At 39.6% G+C, this 16,567-nt stretch overlaps 1 protein-coding gene across 2 annotated transcripts in view; it reads left to right on the forward strand.

The window, feature by feature from the left end:
- Positions 1 to 940: 940 nt before the first annotated feature.
- Positions 941 to 16,567, forward strand: part of PCMT1 (protein-L-isoaspartate (D-aspartate) O-methyltransferase) — a 36,027-nt gene continuing 20,400 nt past the window's right edge. For both annotated transcript variants that reach the window (XM_062490018.1, XM_062490017.1), the window contains exons 1-4: positions 941 to 1,199; positions 13,306 to 13,410; positions 14,554 to 14,585; positions 16,271 to 16,375. In XM_062490018.1, the coding sequence (XP_062346002.1) occupies positions 941 to 1,199; positions 13,306 to 13,410; positions 14,554 to 14,585; positions 16,271 to 16,375 (501 nt within the window). The remainder of the gene's footprint in view (positions 1,200 to 13,305; positions 13,411 to 14,553; positions 14,586 to 16,270; positions 16,376 to 16,567) is intronic.

Below are 16,567 nucleotides of genomic sequence, written 5' to 3' on the forward strand. Positions count from 1 at the left end.
AGAAATACTACATGGCCGTAAAAAGTGAATTCTCTGTTTTTCCTCGTTAGGTTAACAGGCTTTGGGAGGATCTGAAGGTGCTACTTTTTCCTTAAGATTACTACTTCATCATGGGCCTATGCTGGGACGGAATAAAGGCCCATCGGAATTTACTAAATTCTGAGCTATTGCCCCAGACACCTTTAAAAAGAAATTTAAATTTGTAACTTTGTCCCACGTCACCAGCATTGCACCAGCAGATGCTCCCGTGGAACATCGCTACTCCGGCACCCAAGCCACCCCCCAAAACCCGTCCGCCCCGCTCCAATTCTCGCGTTGTTTCCAGGGCACCCGCCCCCGCCGTGGATACACACGGGACACACGCAGCTCCCGCACCACCTGACCAATGGCAGCCTTCAACACGTAGGCCTGGCCCACGCGGGCTGTCCGCGGCCAATAGGCGTGCCCCATGCAAAACACCGCGCCGGGGAGACCCCGCTAATTGGCTCCGTCGCAAGGGCGGCGGGTCGCGCGCTGGGCCGGAGCGCGGAGCTGGCGGCGCAGCCACCGCGATGGGGATCGCCAGCCCCGACACCGCCTTCTCCGGTACCCGGCGCGTACCGACTTGTGTCACGGGAGTGGAAAAGGCCGGGACAAGGGGGGAAAGCGTGTGCGCACCGAGGTCCCGTTTCGCTATCTCATTCATTAACAGAGCTCCTAAGTTCACACACCCGCGCCCCCAGACCCGCTCCGCCGCCGTTTCTGAGGCGAGGGCGGGACTGGGGTCTCGCCGCCGGCACGGGATTCAGGGCCCCGGCGACAAAACGCCCGGGCCGGGACCATCCGCTAAAGCATCCCCGCCCCGGCGCGAGAGGATCTCCCCACGCGCGCCCCTAGGCGCGGTGGGCGCGCATGCGCGGGGAGGCACCGCGCGGGCCGGCGGAGCGGCGGCGGCCGGGGCATGTCGGGCGCGCGGGGCGGTGGGCGCGTGGCCCCTCCCCTCGGCGAGCGCGCGGCGGCCGCTGCGGCGGCGGCCGCGGGAGGAGGCGGCGAGGAGGCGGCGCCTGTGTCGGCGCTGGAGGTTGTGTCCTTCCTGGGGAAGCTGCTGTGCGCAGTCGCGGCGCTGAAGGCGGCTCTGTACCTGCTCCGCAGAGTGTGCCTAGCGATGGCCTGGAAGTCGGGAGGCGCCAGCCACTCCGAGCTCATCCACAACCTCCGCAGTGAGTCCCGGGGCGGGGGCGCGGGCGGGCGGGGCCCCTGGGCTGCGGGGCGGCCGTTACTGGTCGCCCGGTGATCGTTGGCGACCGCGCGCTCCCGCGGCGCCCGCCCGACCCGCCGCCAACTGTCACAGGGAGCGGCACCGGCGCCCGACCGCGTGTGTCCGTGTTGTCTGTCAGTCCGTGTCTGTATGTGCGTGCCTCTGTGTCCGGCCGGGGGTGTGTCCGTGCGTGCCCGGGTGCTCGGGCGGCGGCCGGTGTCGCAGGGCGGGCCGGGCTGTTGTTGCGGGAGGCAGTGCGGCGGGCGGGGTGGCGCCGATGGCGGTCCCGGAGGGGAAGCGCCGTGCGGCGGCCGTGGCTGTTCCCTACTCGCCGCGTTCCCCCCTCCCCGGCCCCGTTCCCGCCGCCTCGTCCCCGTCTGCCTTGTGCGAGCTGAGGCGGGGCCGCGGCGGCGGTGCCGGAGGGCCCGTGATCCCCCGCACGCCCCGGGATCGGCGTCCGTCTGGCTTGACTCCGGCCGGCGGGACTGGTGGTGTCGGCGGGCGCCCTCCGGTCTTTCAGGCCCGGGCTGAACAACGCAGGACGAGCCGCCCGGGTTTGGGAAACGCGCCGGAGAGGCCGCGGCTGTTTGCGTTGGGTGAAAGGGGCGTGCGGCGGCAGTCCCTCCTCCCCCCTCCCCGGCGGGGTCCGGAGCGGCTCCGCTCGAAGGGGTGGGCTGGGACCGCAGGGAGAGGACAGGAGAGGAGAGGAGCTGTCGGGGTTGCGGACTCGGGCTGTGACAGCCGAGCTTTGCGGTGGCTGCCCGGCACCGGGCGCTCCCTTGTGCTCACCGAGGGTTTGTGCTGTCCCCGTGCTGAACGTGGAAGGTGTTGGGCGGGCGCTTCTTCGCCGATGTACTTCTGTACATCCTGAAATCTGCAGGTCCTGAGAGGACGGAGAGAAAACACCTTCTGTATTTGGAGCTTCGATTTTTAATATTAGAATAGAATTAGCCTCTCTTAAATATACTGACAGTATCTGTTGTCTCTGCTCCTGGCCTTTTCCCTTCCTCTTCTCAAGTCTCTGTCCAAGATGTAAAAGGTGTAGTTTTGGAGCCTGTATTATCGCAGTTGTCTCTTATTTCAGTGATGGTACAAGACGACAGACAAGTTCAGTTGTGTGGCCTCCTCGTTATTCTGGTGTCATAGGAGAATCACCCTTGTTTTCTCTTTTCGCCTTTTCTCTGTTAGATGTTAGTTCATCTGATCCTGTGGTCTTTTCCAGTATTTTCTTCTGAGAACTACCAGATCCAGCAGAACAATACATGCTGAAGTGACTTTCAGTTTCCCTGTAAAAACTGCTAATTATTGCGGAGTTTCTCTGTTTAATAAATAGATAATAACTTCTGTAGTTACAGTTGTTGCATTGCTTTTCTTTTTATTGTTGTTTTGTTTTGTTCTGCAACTGAAAGGGCTAGAAATACTGTTTTGGTGAAATACTGTTCTCTTAGACGGCAGGGAAAACTTTCTGACATAAAAATCAACGCTAAGCTCCAAAATACATCCAAAAAGCAATTATTGCCAGAATAGTCTATGGTGCTCAGAATCTGAAGGCAAAACCAGTTTCTTTGTTGCAGAAGACAATGACAGTTTTTCAACACATGGAACTGTTCAGGGCATTGCAAATAATGATGATGAAGCTAAAAACCATTGTAGTTAGTATGCAACAATAGTTGTATAGGAAGAGGAAAGTAAAATAGAAGTGCTCAGTATTGTAATCTCAAAGTATTCACTGATGGTAATTTCCTGGAAAATTACAGTCTGTAATTTCCCCCACTCTGTTTTGTATATGCATGCCAAAATGTTTTGAGGGGTTGTTAAACAGGGAAATAACGGATTGGCAATAAAATATTGTGGAAGCACAGAGGCCTTTGATCTTGCAGCAAGACTGTGTTGTCGCCTTCAGTGGGACTCCGGTCATGGTGTAGAGCTTTTTCAGTGCAGAGCAGCTGCTGAATTAAGACCGTGACTTTCAAGTTAGAGTTTCTCAGGTAAGATGATACCTTGTTACTAAAGTTGGGAACAGATTTAGAAGAAAGTACTGTTTGATGTGATACAATTCTCCCAGATGTGTTTCAACAAACTTTAAAAGTATTGGTTGGTAGAGAGACTAAAATGTAAAGAGAATTCTTTTAGAGTAGTAGATCCATCAATCTATTTTCCCCTCTCTAAAAGCAGCTACATAGCCTTTACAGCATTTTATGCTAAAAGTAAGAATGCGAATTGAATGATGTTAATTTTATGTGGTCCAGTGTTTGTCTTATGTGTAACTTTATAAATTTGTGTGTAATGTAGCGTATATTTTGCATAACTTAAAGAAAATAATGCAGGTTGTAGTGACACAGTATGTTTTCTTCTGCAGCAAGTCCTGGTAGAAAGGTTCTTGCCCCTGCCCTTATGCCACAATTATTCTCCTGACTGTTCTTGTAGAATGGCTTGTGAGGGAGGCAGTGCTGTAAGACTGGGTCACTTTCTCATGACTTGTGAAGTGTCAAGATTTAAACTCCTCAATGTCTGTAAGCTGTCGTAATATCATGGTTAGAGAAGCAGTGAACTTGGTTATGGGTAAATGAGGGCTGGGGAGAATGGTTTTGCTTCCAGATAAAACCATAATTGGAAGATTCCTGTAAGCTACATGTTCTTTTCCTTTAAAACAGCTGTAAAGATTATTCCTTATTGTAAGTTGTTATTGACATTTACTAGTGCTTCTGTTTTGTGACAATGAAGTTCTCCATTTCATGACCCTCGCTTAACTGCTCACTTCACTGTTGCCTTAACTATAGAATTAACTTTTCTGTAATGGTAACAATCATTGTGTTAGGGCAGTGACAAGTGATTTTGGGTATTTGCAATGCAGATTAGGCAATTATTCTTTATAGACTTTGTCTTTGCTGTCCTGTCTTAAAAGGGACAAACAAATAAAGATGGCCCTGGAATTTAGCATATTTTTCAGCACATGCTTAGGGACAAGTGACTGAAGAATGTTGCAGTACATTGTTGTGTTGTTTTGATTTTTAACTTCTTGCTGCATTGTAAACATGTTTTTGCGCTGTTAATTTGAGGTGTCATAGATGCACAATTTGACATATGCAAAATAAACTTCTTTAAAATACTCTCTTCACAATGAAAATGCTGTCCTTGAATGTGCTGTTGCTATGAGGTTCAGCTGCTTTATTTCAGTGATTCTAAAATGTACTTCTTATTTTTTAAAAATGCCTTTTTAAAATCTGAATGGTTCTTTCTTCATTAAAGCCTTAAATATTTTTCACCTTCACAGAGTAATTATTTAAATCTTTGCTTCTTCTTAATTGAAAATAGCTGAACATGTGCCTTCAAACTTGAGTAATCTTCTCCCTAAAATATATATAAAGTAAGATGTTTTAGCAGACCACATTTCTAGGAAGCTCTCTAAATGCAGGTTACTGAAGGGTTAGAAACCATGCTAAACACAGACATTTTTGCCTGTGTTTAAATAACTCTGACAGGATTTTTTAAAAAAATTATGAATCTGTCATATAGCGGTGCTGAGGAAGGAGGAAAAGAATTGCTAAGTTATTTACTGTTGTCTTGCTTTGTTGAACATCTTTTGATTCTGAATCTGTAACTTTTTTCCCCTCTCTGTACTTTCAGCTCTCCACTGATAGGTCACTATTAGATAATTTCTTCTTCTGTCTTTCATACTTGGGCTTTTGCCAAGTCCTGTTACTTTACATGCCAGCATCTTAGAAATCAGTTTTTCTTTACTACCTGAGGGACAGAAAAAATTGGTTCCCTGTCCAATTCACAAGAAATAAAAGTTCTTTAAGTTTACTTACTGCACCTTTTTCTTCTAGTCAGTGTCATGCTGCCATATGACAAGCTTGCTTTGCTTATTTCTCTGGTCATGTTGTGTCAATGGTGTTTCTTGAATCCACATTTCTCAGTGAAAGTGAACATAAGTTAACTTGGCTGTGTTGTTAACCATCTGTGGATTTGTTTCTTGCTGCATTCTTTTACCTTCTTCACCTAATAAACTTGTGCCACAAAAGTTAACAACTCTAATTTACAAGATTCCATGGAATTTTGCACCTCACATAAGATCAGATTCTTAATTTTTCAGTGTGAATGATGCTTCAAATCAGTATCTATTAATACATTATCAGGGTCTGTGTGTTCTATTTTTAAACATGATAAAGGTATTTCTGCAAGTGTTTTAATTATTTAGATGTCAAATAATTAAAAATTACATCTTGGCATGCTTTGTCATGATAAAGGCTTATCTGCAATGAACCTGCACCTTTGGTGCAGGTTTCTGGTTGCTGAGGACAAATCTCTTTGGGAACTGCCATGAATGGGAAAGCATTGTATATAGTAAGCCTAAGCTAGGTTTAGCAAGCAGTAAACATTGGGTTTGTTTTGTTTATTTTCTCCTGTCATGTCTTTTCCCTTGGTTTATCCAAATCTCTTCTACATCTATGTAATTTTGCTTAAGGAAGAGTAATTTAACTTGGATGAACATGAAGAAGGGAAATTATAATGGAAAATTAGACCAAATTTAATGACTCCCCTGTACAAGCACTTGTGCTGCTGCCTGTTGTGTGCATGCAGTGACCACCCTTTCCATCACCCTAAATGAATCGTGGCTTCAATGTCTAAGCATTGTAACTTAGGACCAGGTAGTGAAATGGTTAGAAAGTGAACTATTTTTTTCAATTAAAAATTAACACATCCACTGATATGTTAATTTAAGAATAAATAAAATTTCTTAAATTTAGTTCATGTCTCACATGGCAGTCTTGAAATCTGTGATGCTATTTTTTGGAGTATTGAGATTTAAAAAACAAAATTGCTAGCAAGTAATTTGAATAATTACCTAAAGGAGTTACTGTGAAACTTTTTAAAGTAAGATTGAAGTATTTGTTGATGATTTGCCTATACCAGTGAAATGTTTTGAAGGAACTTTGACATCCTTGATCTTTTAAGAGGCAGGCCTTCAAATAAATCAAGACAATGAAATACCCCAGATAACAGGAAATGATAACAGAAAGAAAAAAAACTCAACCTAAATTTAAAAACATTTATCATGTTTTGTTGGTGTGTAAATTAAGATTGTGTTCTTAACTGGTTCTTTCTTGTTGGCATGGTTTTTTTCACTTAATGTTAGACAGGGTGTCACTGTAATATTAAAAACATACCTATACTTTCCCAGAAACTCTCAAAATTCAGTGCATCAAGATCCAAGCCCTTGATGATTCAACAAAAAGATGGCATTTTTTTGCTGATTATTTGCATCACAGATCTTTATAACTCCTAATAAATAATTTTAATTAAAAATATTTAGTTCTTTTGCTTGCTTGAAGATATACTTTTATTTTTGTATGTGAGTATAATGGCATGATACAGTTTTTTTCTTGATCTGAAGCTGCCTAGTAATCAATAGCAAAATGGAAATGATACTGCAAATGTGTTCAAAACACGTCTTTACTGCTGCATGGGGCATTTTTAAAAGAGAGAATCTCCTGTTAGTATAATTAATAAAACTCTAAGCTTTTCTTTTAATCCTACTGTTTCTGTCATCTTGATGTAGTATCAAGAGATCACTAAGAGCATAAGAATATTCTCCCTCAAAGTCATGTTCCTTAGTGCTGCATAACACTTTAAGTAAATAATTTTATTACTTTTTTATTAGGTTAATTTTATTAATGTTTTAATTTTTAATCTAAATTACCAACATTTGGCAAAAGCTGAGTGAATGCTTTTAAAACTTGAGATCAGTAAACTGTGGACTTCTCCTTGACTGGCTGACTTGTGAGGTACATTTTAAGACTTCAGAACCTGAATACTTCTATAGTGAACTTGAGCACATAATAGTTTCAAATGCTTGCACTGTTGAAATGCAGCTTCAGAAATTCTTCGGAATTTCTGCTAGTAGGACAGGTCTTTGTCATTTTGTCCCATGAGTCAGGGTTATATTTTGCTGATCTTCTGATCGTCCTCAACTTTCATGTAGTACTAGTGCCTGTCTTAATGAAACCACCTTCATAATGAACTCTTCATGTAGTCTAGCTGCTGGTCCTAACAGCATTGGCTTTTCTGGAAACTGCAGAGTGGTTGCATGGAATCTGCTCAGTAAGGTGTGAGATGTGCACCATCTGCCTTCTTTACAGATCTGCTAAAGCTCTAAGTAGTTTTGCCTCAATCTTTACTGTGAAGAGAGTTCCCTGTCTGTCTGATCCAGCTAAGCTTAGCTTAACCTCTGCAACATTTTTTTCATTATTACTGATGGTTGTTGCCAGTTTGTATTGAACTCTTTGGTTTTGACTTTCCATGTGATGTGTAAGTGAAGTTCAGCCTTCTCAAATGTTGAGGGATTTGAGGAGTGCTTGGTGGTTAAAGTCTCTCTCATCTGCATGGGGGTGTTAAAGTGGTTCTATTTTTGCATGCTGAAACTAACCTTAAAGTTACCTTCTTCTTTCATGTACTCCTCAAAGTTTCTTCATTCAGCTGCTGATACAGATTTAGACAAAATCAACATAACCATTTTGATAAATGTGAGTACGTTACAGAGAACTTCTATACATATCTGTATGCTGTGTTAGGAGGCCTTTCTTCTCCCCTGGAATAAAAAATGGTTAATACCAACTTTGCAACATTGGCTTACAGTAGGAGGGGGCAATACAGCTGTGGTTAAAATGTCTAAATTAGTTAACTGCAGGCTTTCAGATCCATGAAAATGAATAGAAAACTTACACATTATACAAAAGTAGATGGGTTGTTTTTGAACATGATTCTTGTGAAATAGGGAAGGAATACTACCTTAAAGTAAAAGTGAAATATTGACGGGTAAGTTTGTATTTAACTGAAGCTTGAGGCTGTATACTAGTTCGTTGTGTTGAGCCTAGCCTATGATTCCCATGTTGTTTTACCTCTGCAGGTTCTGAGTAGCATTTAAATGGTAATTGAATATTTATTATTATTATTACTATTATTACTCTCATTATTTTTAGTTTCTGTCACTTTGGAATTTTCATGGGACTTGGTATTTGTGTTTCATTTCTAGATTCGCTCTGATAGACTCTTGCTTTCCTCAGTCTTTCTGTCGTTGTGTGTCTGAATGATAGACTCAAGTGATTCCTTCTAGTGAGCTGTATGCAACATCCTGTTTGGATAACGTTTGGATATTGTGAACCCAAATCACAGTGACAATAGATGGGCAGCTGAATGTTTGAGGCAGATAGCTCTTAAATTATCAGAAAAGCACAAGAAGTTTGCATGTATGAGTGGTATAAGAAACACTTGTTTACAAACACCTACTTTCAATTTCTTTAGCACAAAGAGCTTTGTATGTTTTGTGTCACTGTCCCTTATTGAATCTTAGGGTGCTGATGCATTACTTCTTGTTCAAAGTGCTTTCTTTGTGTTCATGCTGTACAGTGAGCTCTTTCTATGCTTGTTGCTTAAATAAAAATTTATTAACTGAGCCACATTCTTTTCCATCTTTTTTCTTCCTCTGCTCAAACAAAAAGATGCCGACTTAAAAAATGTCAGTTGAGCAGGTGCTTAAAACTAACAATCTTCACACTGCTTGCAGATCAGAATGTGGTTCTGTTCCAGCCCATTCTCCTCTGGAAAGCTCCTAGCTGGTTTGCGTGGGTCAGATGGAGACTGTAATTTGATACTGTACTGCACTATATCCATGTCTTTAAAAGTGAGGGGCATGGATTAGACTGATGGACCATTTGGTAGATAAGTCTGGGTGATAGCACTCAAAAGAGTTGTGGTCAAAAACTATGTCCAAGAGTAGACTGTGACAAGTGCTGTTCCTCAGGGTCTGGACTTGTGACTGGTGGTGTTTAACATCTTTGTCATTGACATTGACAGTGGGATTGAGTGCACCCTCTGCAAGTTTGTGGAGAGCAAACTGTCCTGCATCAAAAGCCCTGCCTCCCAACAGGGCAAGGGAGGCAATTCTGTTCTGCTCATTCCACCTGGAATGCTGCATCCAGCTCTGGGGTCCCCAACATAAAAGGAAGTTGACCTTTAAGGTTTCTTCTAACCCAAGCCATTCTGTAATTTCTCACATCAGTAATTTTAATCTACATGAATAAATCTTTTGTAACATAAAGCTGTGTGTGCTTTGCATCGTGCCTTAAGACCTCTGTATGATTTTAAAATTTCCCTGTTTCACTGAAAATTCATCTTCCTAAGTGAAGTATTCTGCAGTGGTTATGGAGAAAGTAATCTAAGAAGCTGAACTATGTGCAAATGGTTTTGGGATCTGAAAGAGCATTTTTTTAATGCGTAAAGTCAGCCACAGGAGGAGGTTGAGTAGGTGTTATGGTTTGTGTAGTAAGCTTGTGTGCTGGGTCATGTGGCAATGACACATGCTCTTTTCTGATCTGAAAGCCAGTGTTGGTGTAAATGTTGACTGCTAGTATTTTATGGTTTGGTTAGAAACATGTTTTATCTACAGTCAGGATATTATCAGTGAGGTAGGCAATTCTTTGAAACGTAAGCATTTCAATAGTGCATTTGTTGCTAAATAGAAGGATAGGTTGTTTACTTGTTGCAAGTCCGTGGTGCCTTTTCAGACTCTTCTTTCCTTGCTCTCTGACAGCCAACTGCCCAGTTTCCCAGGTTACATTCAACAGTGGTATATTCCCACCTTCAAGTTCAAGGACTGCTCTGAGCTCTTTTCCTGTTTTCGTGGTGTTATTTGTGGAAAAGAGGCAGACCAGAGAGAGTTTTCAAAACATGCTCCAATTATGTCAAGTTGTCATTGCCACAGCCTCTGCACAGAGTAACTCTTGAACTTGGCAGGCAGTGCTTCACTGTTAAGTACTTACTTTTCGGCTTCAGTCTTTTGAAGCTTGGAAGTTGTGCTGATATAACTCTGGGGTTTTTTTGGTTTTACTTTTTATTTCAAATTGTCAGTGTGTTTGTGTATTATCCTTTGCTTGTGCACACTTTAGTATCTGATTTGTTTGCAGTACAAACTGATTATCAGTCTTGAAACCCAACCCAAGGAGAGTTTTCTCTGCACATTATAATTGGAATGGATGTTCTACTATACATTAATTGTGAATTAGTTTCTTGCAATATGTAACTTAGTTTTAAGGTTTAGAAAATGTTTTTAGTTAGCATTTTATTAATAGTTTATTTTTTATTGTTTTGTGGTTTTTTTGGTAGAGATGCATGACAGTAGAATGTCTTCTTTGCAACATAAGCTTCTATTACTGGCTTCTTTAGGGGATAACCTTGTTTCTGGACTTAATTGAGAATTTGATAGAGACATGTTTCAGGCAGAATTAAGATCCTGGCAGCTGGTCATCTTGGGACTGACTGTTGCAGGAAACAAAGGACTTTTTTTGGAGTTTGGTACCTTACAGTTGCTATATTTCTCTATATTCAGCTGTGAGACTGAGAAAAAAAAATCTTATTGTTATCAACAAAATAAAAATTACAACTGAGTCAATATTCACCTTACTGTTTAGGGCTTGATTGATTTTCTTAATTCTCACCTAAAATTTGATGCTGTTTCCATTGCATAATAAGCAAAATTGAAAAGCAGACTTAATCTATGGAGGGATAGCTGAGGGGGTATTGTTTATTTTTATGAGGATGGAGTGTTATTCAGTAATTGAAATAAATGGCTGACAGCAGATTCAGCTTCTCCCACAGGTTCAACTGGGGACTCTGAGTATGGGTAACTTTAAGTTCTTGTTTACTGACAAAAAAGATGACAATAATCAAAGACAGTACAAGAGTCAGCAAATCTCATGATTGTTTGCTGAATGAGAGCATACCAAATGCTCAAAATCTGTAGAATATTAGTAGTTTCTGTTTACAGGGTTTTTTGTTGTCTTTTTTTTTGTTTTTTTTTTTTTTTTTTGTTTTTTTTTTTTTTTTTGTAGTTTGCCTGTCAGTGTAAGCATCTTGTTTGATAGTTGTATGTACTTTGACTGGAGCTAAGTTTTGTGAAGTTAGAGAAGGTTCTTGGCCTTATCATGGGGCCCTGCAGTTGCACTTCTAAACTGGAAGCTTGTTCTTTTTGTTCTCTGCATGTTTATTCCACAAGGCACAAAAGGAAAGAGCAGGTGGCTACCTATAGTTCTAGAATATATGTACCTATCTGCATGTAAAGAAATAAATTACTTTTAGACCTTTTTTGAGAGCTTCTTGGCTACTGCTTTCTGGCATCCCTTCAGCCCCTTAGAGCCTTTATCTCCTCACTTTTGTTATAATCAGCCTTGCTTACTCTTTTTTTTTTTTTTTCAATGCATTTGGTTTGCAGATACTAACCTCTTAGTGATTCCTAAAGACACTCTAAGAGTTTGATTTCTTGGTTTCTATGCTTTGTTCACAGAACTGCTATACAACTAATCCAACTAATTTCTAGTTGTCAGGGAAAACTCTTTTTTCTTATTATCCTCTTTCATTAGTGCCAATGTATTAATGGATTGATTTGTTTGTTTTCTTTTGATACAATTTTGCTCAGTAAATAAACTTACGAGCTGCTTCAAATGCCTACTGGCTCAGATTTGAAACCTTGGATTGAAATGAGTTTCCTTTAACTTGAACTGCTGTAGTATTCAGTTCATAATGAAGTCAAAGAACAGGATATGTCTAATGTGTGGGGACTGTGAGTGGAGTTTATGCTTTTTCTGGGATGTACCAGATAAAGAAATATTTCTATTTTTTTTTTTAAAGGAATTGTTTTCCTTAAATTTTCCTTCTTAATAGTATATTCCTTTTGCAGTTTTATGTGATAGTTTGTCTTCAGATCAAAAAGGAATGTGATCTGATGAGTTATTTTCCTTTCTGAATTCAAGTCTGTATTATATAAGATAGTTTATTCTGGACTCAGATACTAGATAAGAAAAAAATAAAGGAAAATACCATGATTAATAGGTATAGTTGGGAGCAGCTGATAAACAGTCTGGAAGGTCTCTGTAGAAGTTAGCTCAGTCCTGGGCACAGGTGTGTTTTGTTGGTGGTACTTCAAAATACCTACTGGTGCAACTTCAGGACAATCTTGCACATGTTCCATAATCTGATTTTCATGTTTTGGGTTAGATATTAATGGTGCTCAAATTATCTTTTTTTCCTCCCCTCTCTTTTAAAGTATAATTTTGCAAATAAATCCTTATTTAAAGAAAGTAGTTAATGAAAAAAATCCATAATTGAAATGTCAGTTATTTGTAGTTTATATTGTCTTTTAATGCAGGTAATTAGTTAATTTCTTCCATTTGTTTTCCAAAGTATTCTGTTACTCATTAATTAATGGGCTCTTCAGAACTAAAAAAACCCCACAAATATATATATATATATATATATATATAATTATCAATTAAAAAGTTGAAAGAAACTTCAGTACAACAGCAAGGAAAAATATCTGGTTCTGACATTTTACATGCATGTGCATTTATATTTTATTTTGAAAAGTGAAAAAGATTCTGAGTGTTTTGGTATAAAAACATTTTAGCGTCAATTTGCCCCAGCATAAGAATTCAGATTCAGTGTGAGTTTCTTTTTACAAGGATTTTTTTTTTTTACTTTGCTAACACAAGACAAACAGATCTGGAAGCTAAAGTACTGAGTGATGATGCTTCAACTTCACATTTCTAACTTGCTTTTGTATATTTTTCAATAATTACTTGTATAGGTTCTTGGAAATATGAAGTATATCTTGTTTGGTGTGTATAATAATACTAATTTCTTGCTGACTATATTTTTGGGATTTATCAAAGGTGGTATGAATGAAGTAGAGTTTTCCTAGGGGGTAGATCTTTGCAAATGGTTTCAGAAAAGCATTTGTAATGGCTGGGAAAGTCTTGTTCAACATTCACTGGCTTAAGCATCCTTTGATCTCTGGTCCCCAGATTTAATTTTATTATCACAGAAGGGTTTGGGCTGGAAAGGACTTTTAAAAATGATTTAGTCTAATTCCTTCCATGGGCAATATGATGAGGGTAAGAGAGTTAGAGATCTGTGTAAGGCACATGACTTCTCCCAGTGCTATGAATATGTTAACACATTTCACAGACTCTTGCACTAAAACAATGCTTTAATTTTTATATATTTATTTATAGAAAATGGAATAATCAAAACAGACAAGGTATTTGAAGTAATGCTGGCTACGGATCGTTGCCACTATGCAAAATACAACCCTTACATGGACTCCCCACAGTCTATAGGTAAGAGCATATGGCAAAAGTGATTGAGACTGTTTTCATTTGTGTTGCTGTGACTGCTTTTGTCATTTGCGTTTTAAGAATGTGAAAATAATTTCTTTAATTTGGAAGATTGTTTAGTTCTTCATCAATTTATTCCATACCTTCTAACTAAGCTTCAATTTCTTGTGGAATGCAGTTGGCATATTTGGATACATCAAGTAGAGAGGTGTTTTTCAGTGAATATTAATATGTGTAAATACATGTTTATTTTTCAAACCCCACAAATTTGTGATGATGCTGCTGAAGTAAATACATAAAAATAATTTGCATCTAGTTTATGGTAGAAACATTCCCTATCTTTACAGAAAATATTCATTTGGGACCAATGCAAAGTTTCTTAACCCATTATTTGAAATCTTTAACAATAGGCTTTGAATGGGAAGGTCTACTGATAGGACAGTTGTTTCCCATCCAGGTCCCAGTTTTATCTTTCCAAGACAAGAGAATGAGCTATGTAAATGTGTAAATTTACCAGTTTCCTTTTTCTTGATCTTCTCCCTGCCTTTAATAGTACATGGTGAGTGATTTTTATTAGGTTTTTGTTAGTTGTATAGGAAAATGAAAAAATATTTTAAGGTACATACTCAAAGGCTTGTGTATGTTTACAAAACAAATATAGGTAAGTGTTCCTCCCATTCTTATAGGTGTTTGTTCTCATTTACTGTTTGCAAAATACATGAGGTATTCTCCAGATGTTCTATGGTTGCCACTACATGAAATTCAAACTAACAAATTCAGGTTTTTACATAGGGACTGAGTGAAAAAAGGAATTACATTATTCTGGAAGAAATTACTCTTCTGAATTAAACCTATTTGCTCAATATGTGATATTCATTCAGTGTATAGTGACAAAATGGAGATTGTAACTGAGATCAAGGATAGAACCCTTTTTTTTTTTCTATCCTGAGTTGACATAGCGTAGCTTTCTGTTGATGTACCGTAACTCACTTCTGATGTAGAGTACCTGTGTAGTTCCTGGGGTGTGGATGTTCTACCCTGAATGAGGGTGACAGTGAAGGTGTTGCACTTTACAGTAAAGGTAATAAAGAGTGCAAGGTTGCAGTCTGAACAACAATGAACATCTTCCATTCTCTTGTTTTACAGGTTTCCAAGCAACAATCAGTGCTCCACATATGGTAAGCTTTAAACCTAGGTGATTAGTATAGTGATTTTATATACATCCAGGTGCTCTTGAAATAAAATATTTAATGAGCAGTAAATTTAATGAGCAGCTGCTGCAGTGACACTTTTGTGAACTGCTACTGGAAAGAAGTAGAAAGGGTTGATCTAGATTTTTCTTGCTGGAGTACAGTAATGGAATGAGGGGTGGAAGTTAAGCACTGAAACAGGCTTTGCAGCTTGTGGAAATTCTGTTCTTTGGTTTACAAAGAAGCTGATTGAACAGGGATCTAAGCAGCCTAATTTAAAATGCCCATGTACTGAAAGAGGACTGGACCCGAAGATTTCCAGATGTCTTTCCATTGTAAATTACTCTGTAATTTATAAAATCATAAGAATTCAGGAGTGAATGATAGTGATTGCTATAGTGTGGTGCTGCTGCAATGCCTTTAAATCTTTGGACAGGAAAAGAGATATATTGTACTGAGTTGCAGGGTTTTTTCCAAGTGGTTTGAGACCAGAGTGAGTGTTGAAGTTGGGATTTCAGTGCATACATCTAACCCAGATACAATATTTCTGTATTTCTTTATTTGAGATAAAAGATGAATAGAAGCATGCATTTTGTCTTTGTGATATTTGGAAAGTGTCAAAACATAGTAAAAGTCTGTTTTTCTTGACTAAAACTGTGCAGCTGGCTTAGAATGTACCTAGTTACCAGTATAAAAAGTCAGGAATTTTGTATAGAGATGTTAACAACTTTATTCAAGAAAAGACAAAAAAAGGTGCTGCTGCTAAGGGGAAAATAAGTATTAATTATGTTTCAGAATTTTAAGTTCCTTAAGTCATTATTTTTCCAATGCTTAGTGCTAGTAGTATATGAAGTGTTAGAGCAAAAAGGTAATATATCCTCTAAGTAAATATTAACAAGAGTGTTCTAACAGAGAATATTCTAATTATTTCTGTTTTCTGGGTGGGATGGATTAAGCTGAAAGAGTGTGGTAATGGCTATCTCCAAAACATGAAAGAACAAATTGTTTTTTCAGTGTGCAGCCTAAGCTTAGTTTGTGTACTGGTCCAGTTTGTAGCAAAACTTTTGTTTGTAGCAAACAAAAGTCGTCAAGTGTGTCTATAGACTACTGCATTTCATATGTGAACCTGGCTATCTGCCTTTGTAAGAGACAGCTTCTTTTTCCTATTCTCTGATTCAGCAAGTATGCAGGTAATACAGGAGGTAGTTTTAATGGCCATTTTCCTTGATGCTCTAGAGCTGCCTTCTTCCTAGCTAGCTTTTGTACCAGCTTAATCCAATGCATATAGCATAATGATAAACTAAATTCTTTATTGGCCATGTACTGCCAGAATAGTAAGAGTCACCAGACCTAAGGAGAGATAAACTGGTTTATAGTGATTTTCCAAATATATAAATAGAGTCTGTGCTAGAAGCTTGAATGGTCAGATGAGGCTTTGTATATGGATGCTAACAAAAAAAAAGGTGCACTCATGAAATCTGTTGAAGCTAGCGCATTAACAATGATTATATCATGTAGTTAGCTCCTTCCCCTCTATTTTTTGTAATAGAAGTTATTCTGAAATTTCTTGCACAAATGCTCAAGGCATTTTCCAAAATCTCTGAAGAAATTAATGTATATTGAGTAAAACAGACACTTTAAAATAATTTAAAATTTTCTCTGTCTTCTCTTAGCATGCATATGCACTTGAACTTCTGTCTGATCAGTTACATGAAGGAGCCAAAGCACTTGATGTGGGATCTGGAAGTGGAATTCTGACAGCATGCTTTTCGCGAATGGTGAGTTATTTAGTTTAATCACTTTGGTCACTAGAACTGCTTGAACTCGAGTGTAACTGTGAATTACAGGGCAAAAAAAGAGCATCTTTTGTAGTGGAGTGAAGTATATTTTATAGAAAATAATTTAATCTCCTGGGTGTGACTGGTACCTATTTCTTATGGCATCTGGTATTAAATGTTCAAGTTAAATGG

The sequence above is a fragment of the Cinclus cinclus genome, chromosome 3, assembly GCF_963662255.1.
Source record: "Cinclus cinclus chromosome 3, bCinCin1.1, whole genome shotgun sequence".
In the NCBI taxonomy this organism is placed as follows: domain Eukaryota; kingdom Metazoa; phylum Chordata; class Aves; order Passeriformes; family Cinclidae; genus Cinclus; species Cinclus cinclus.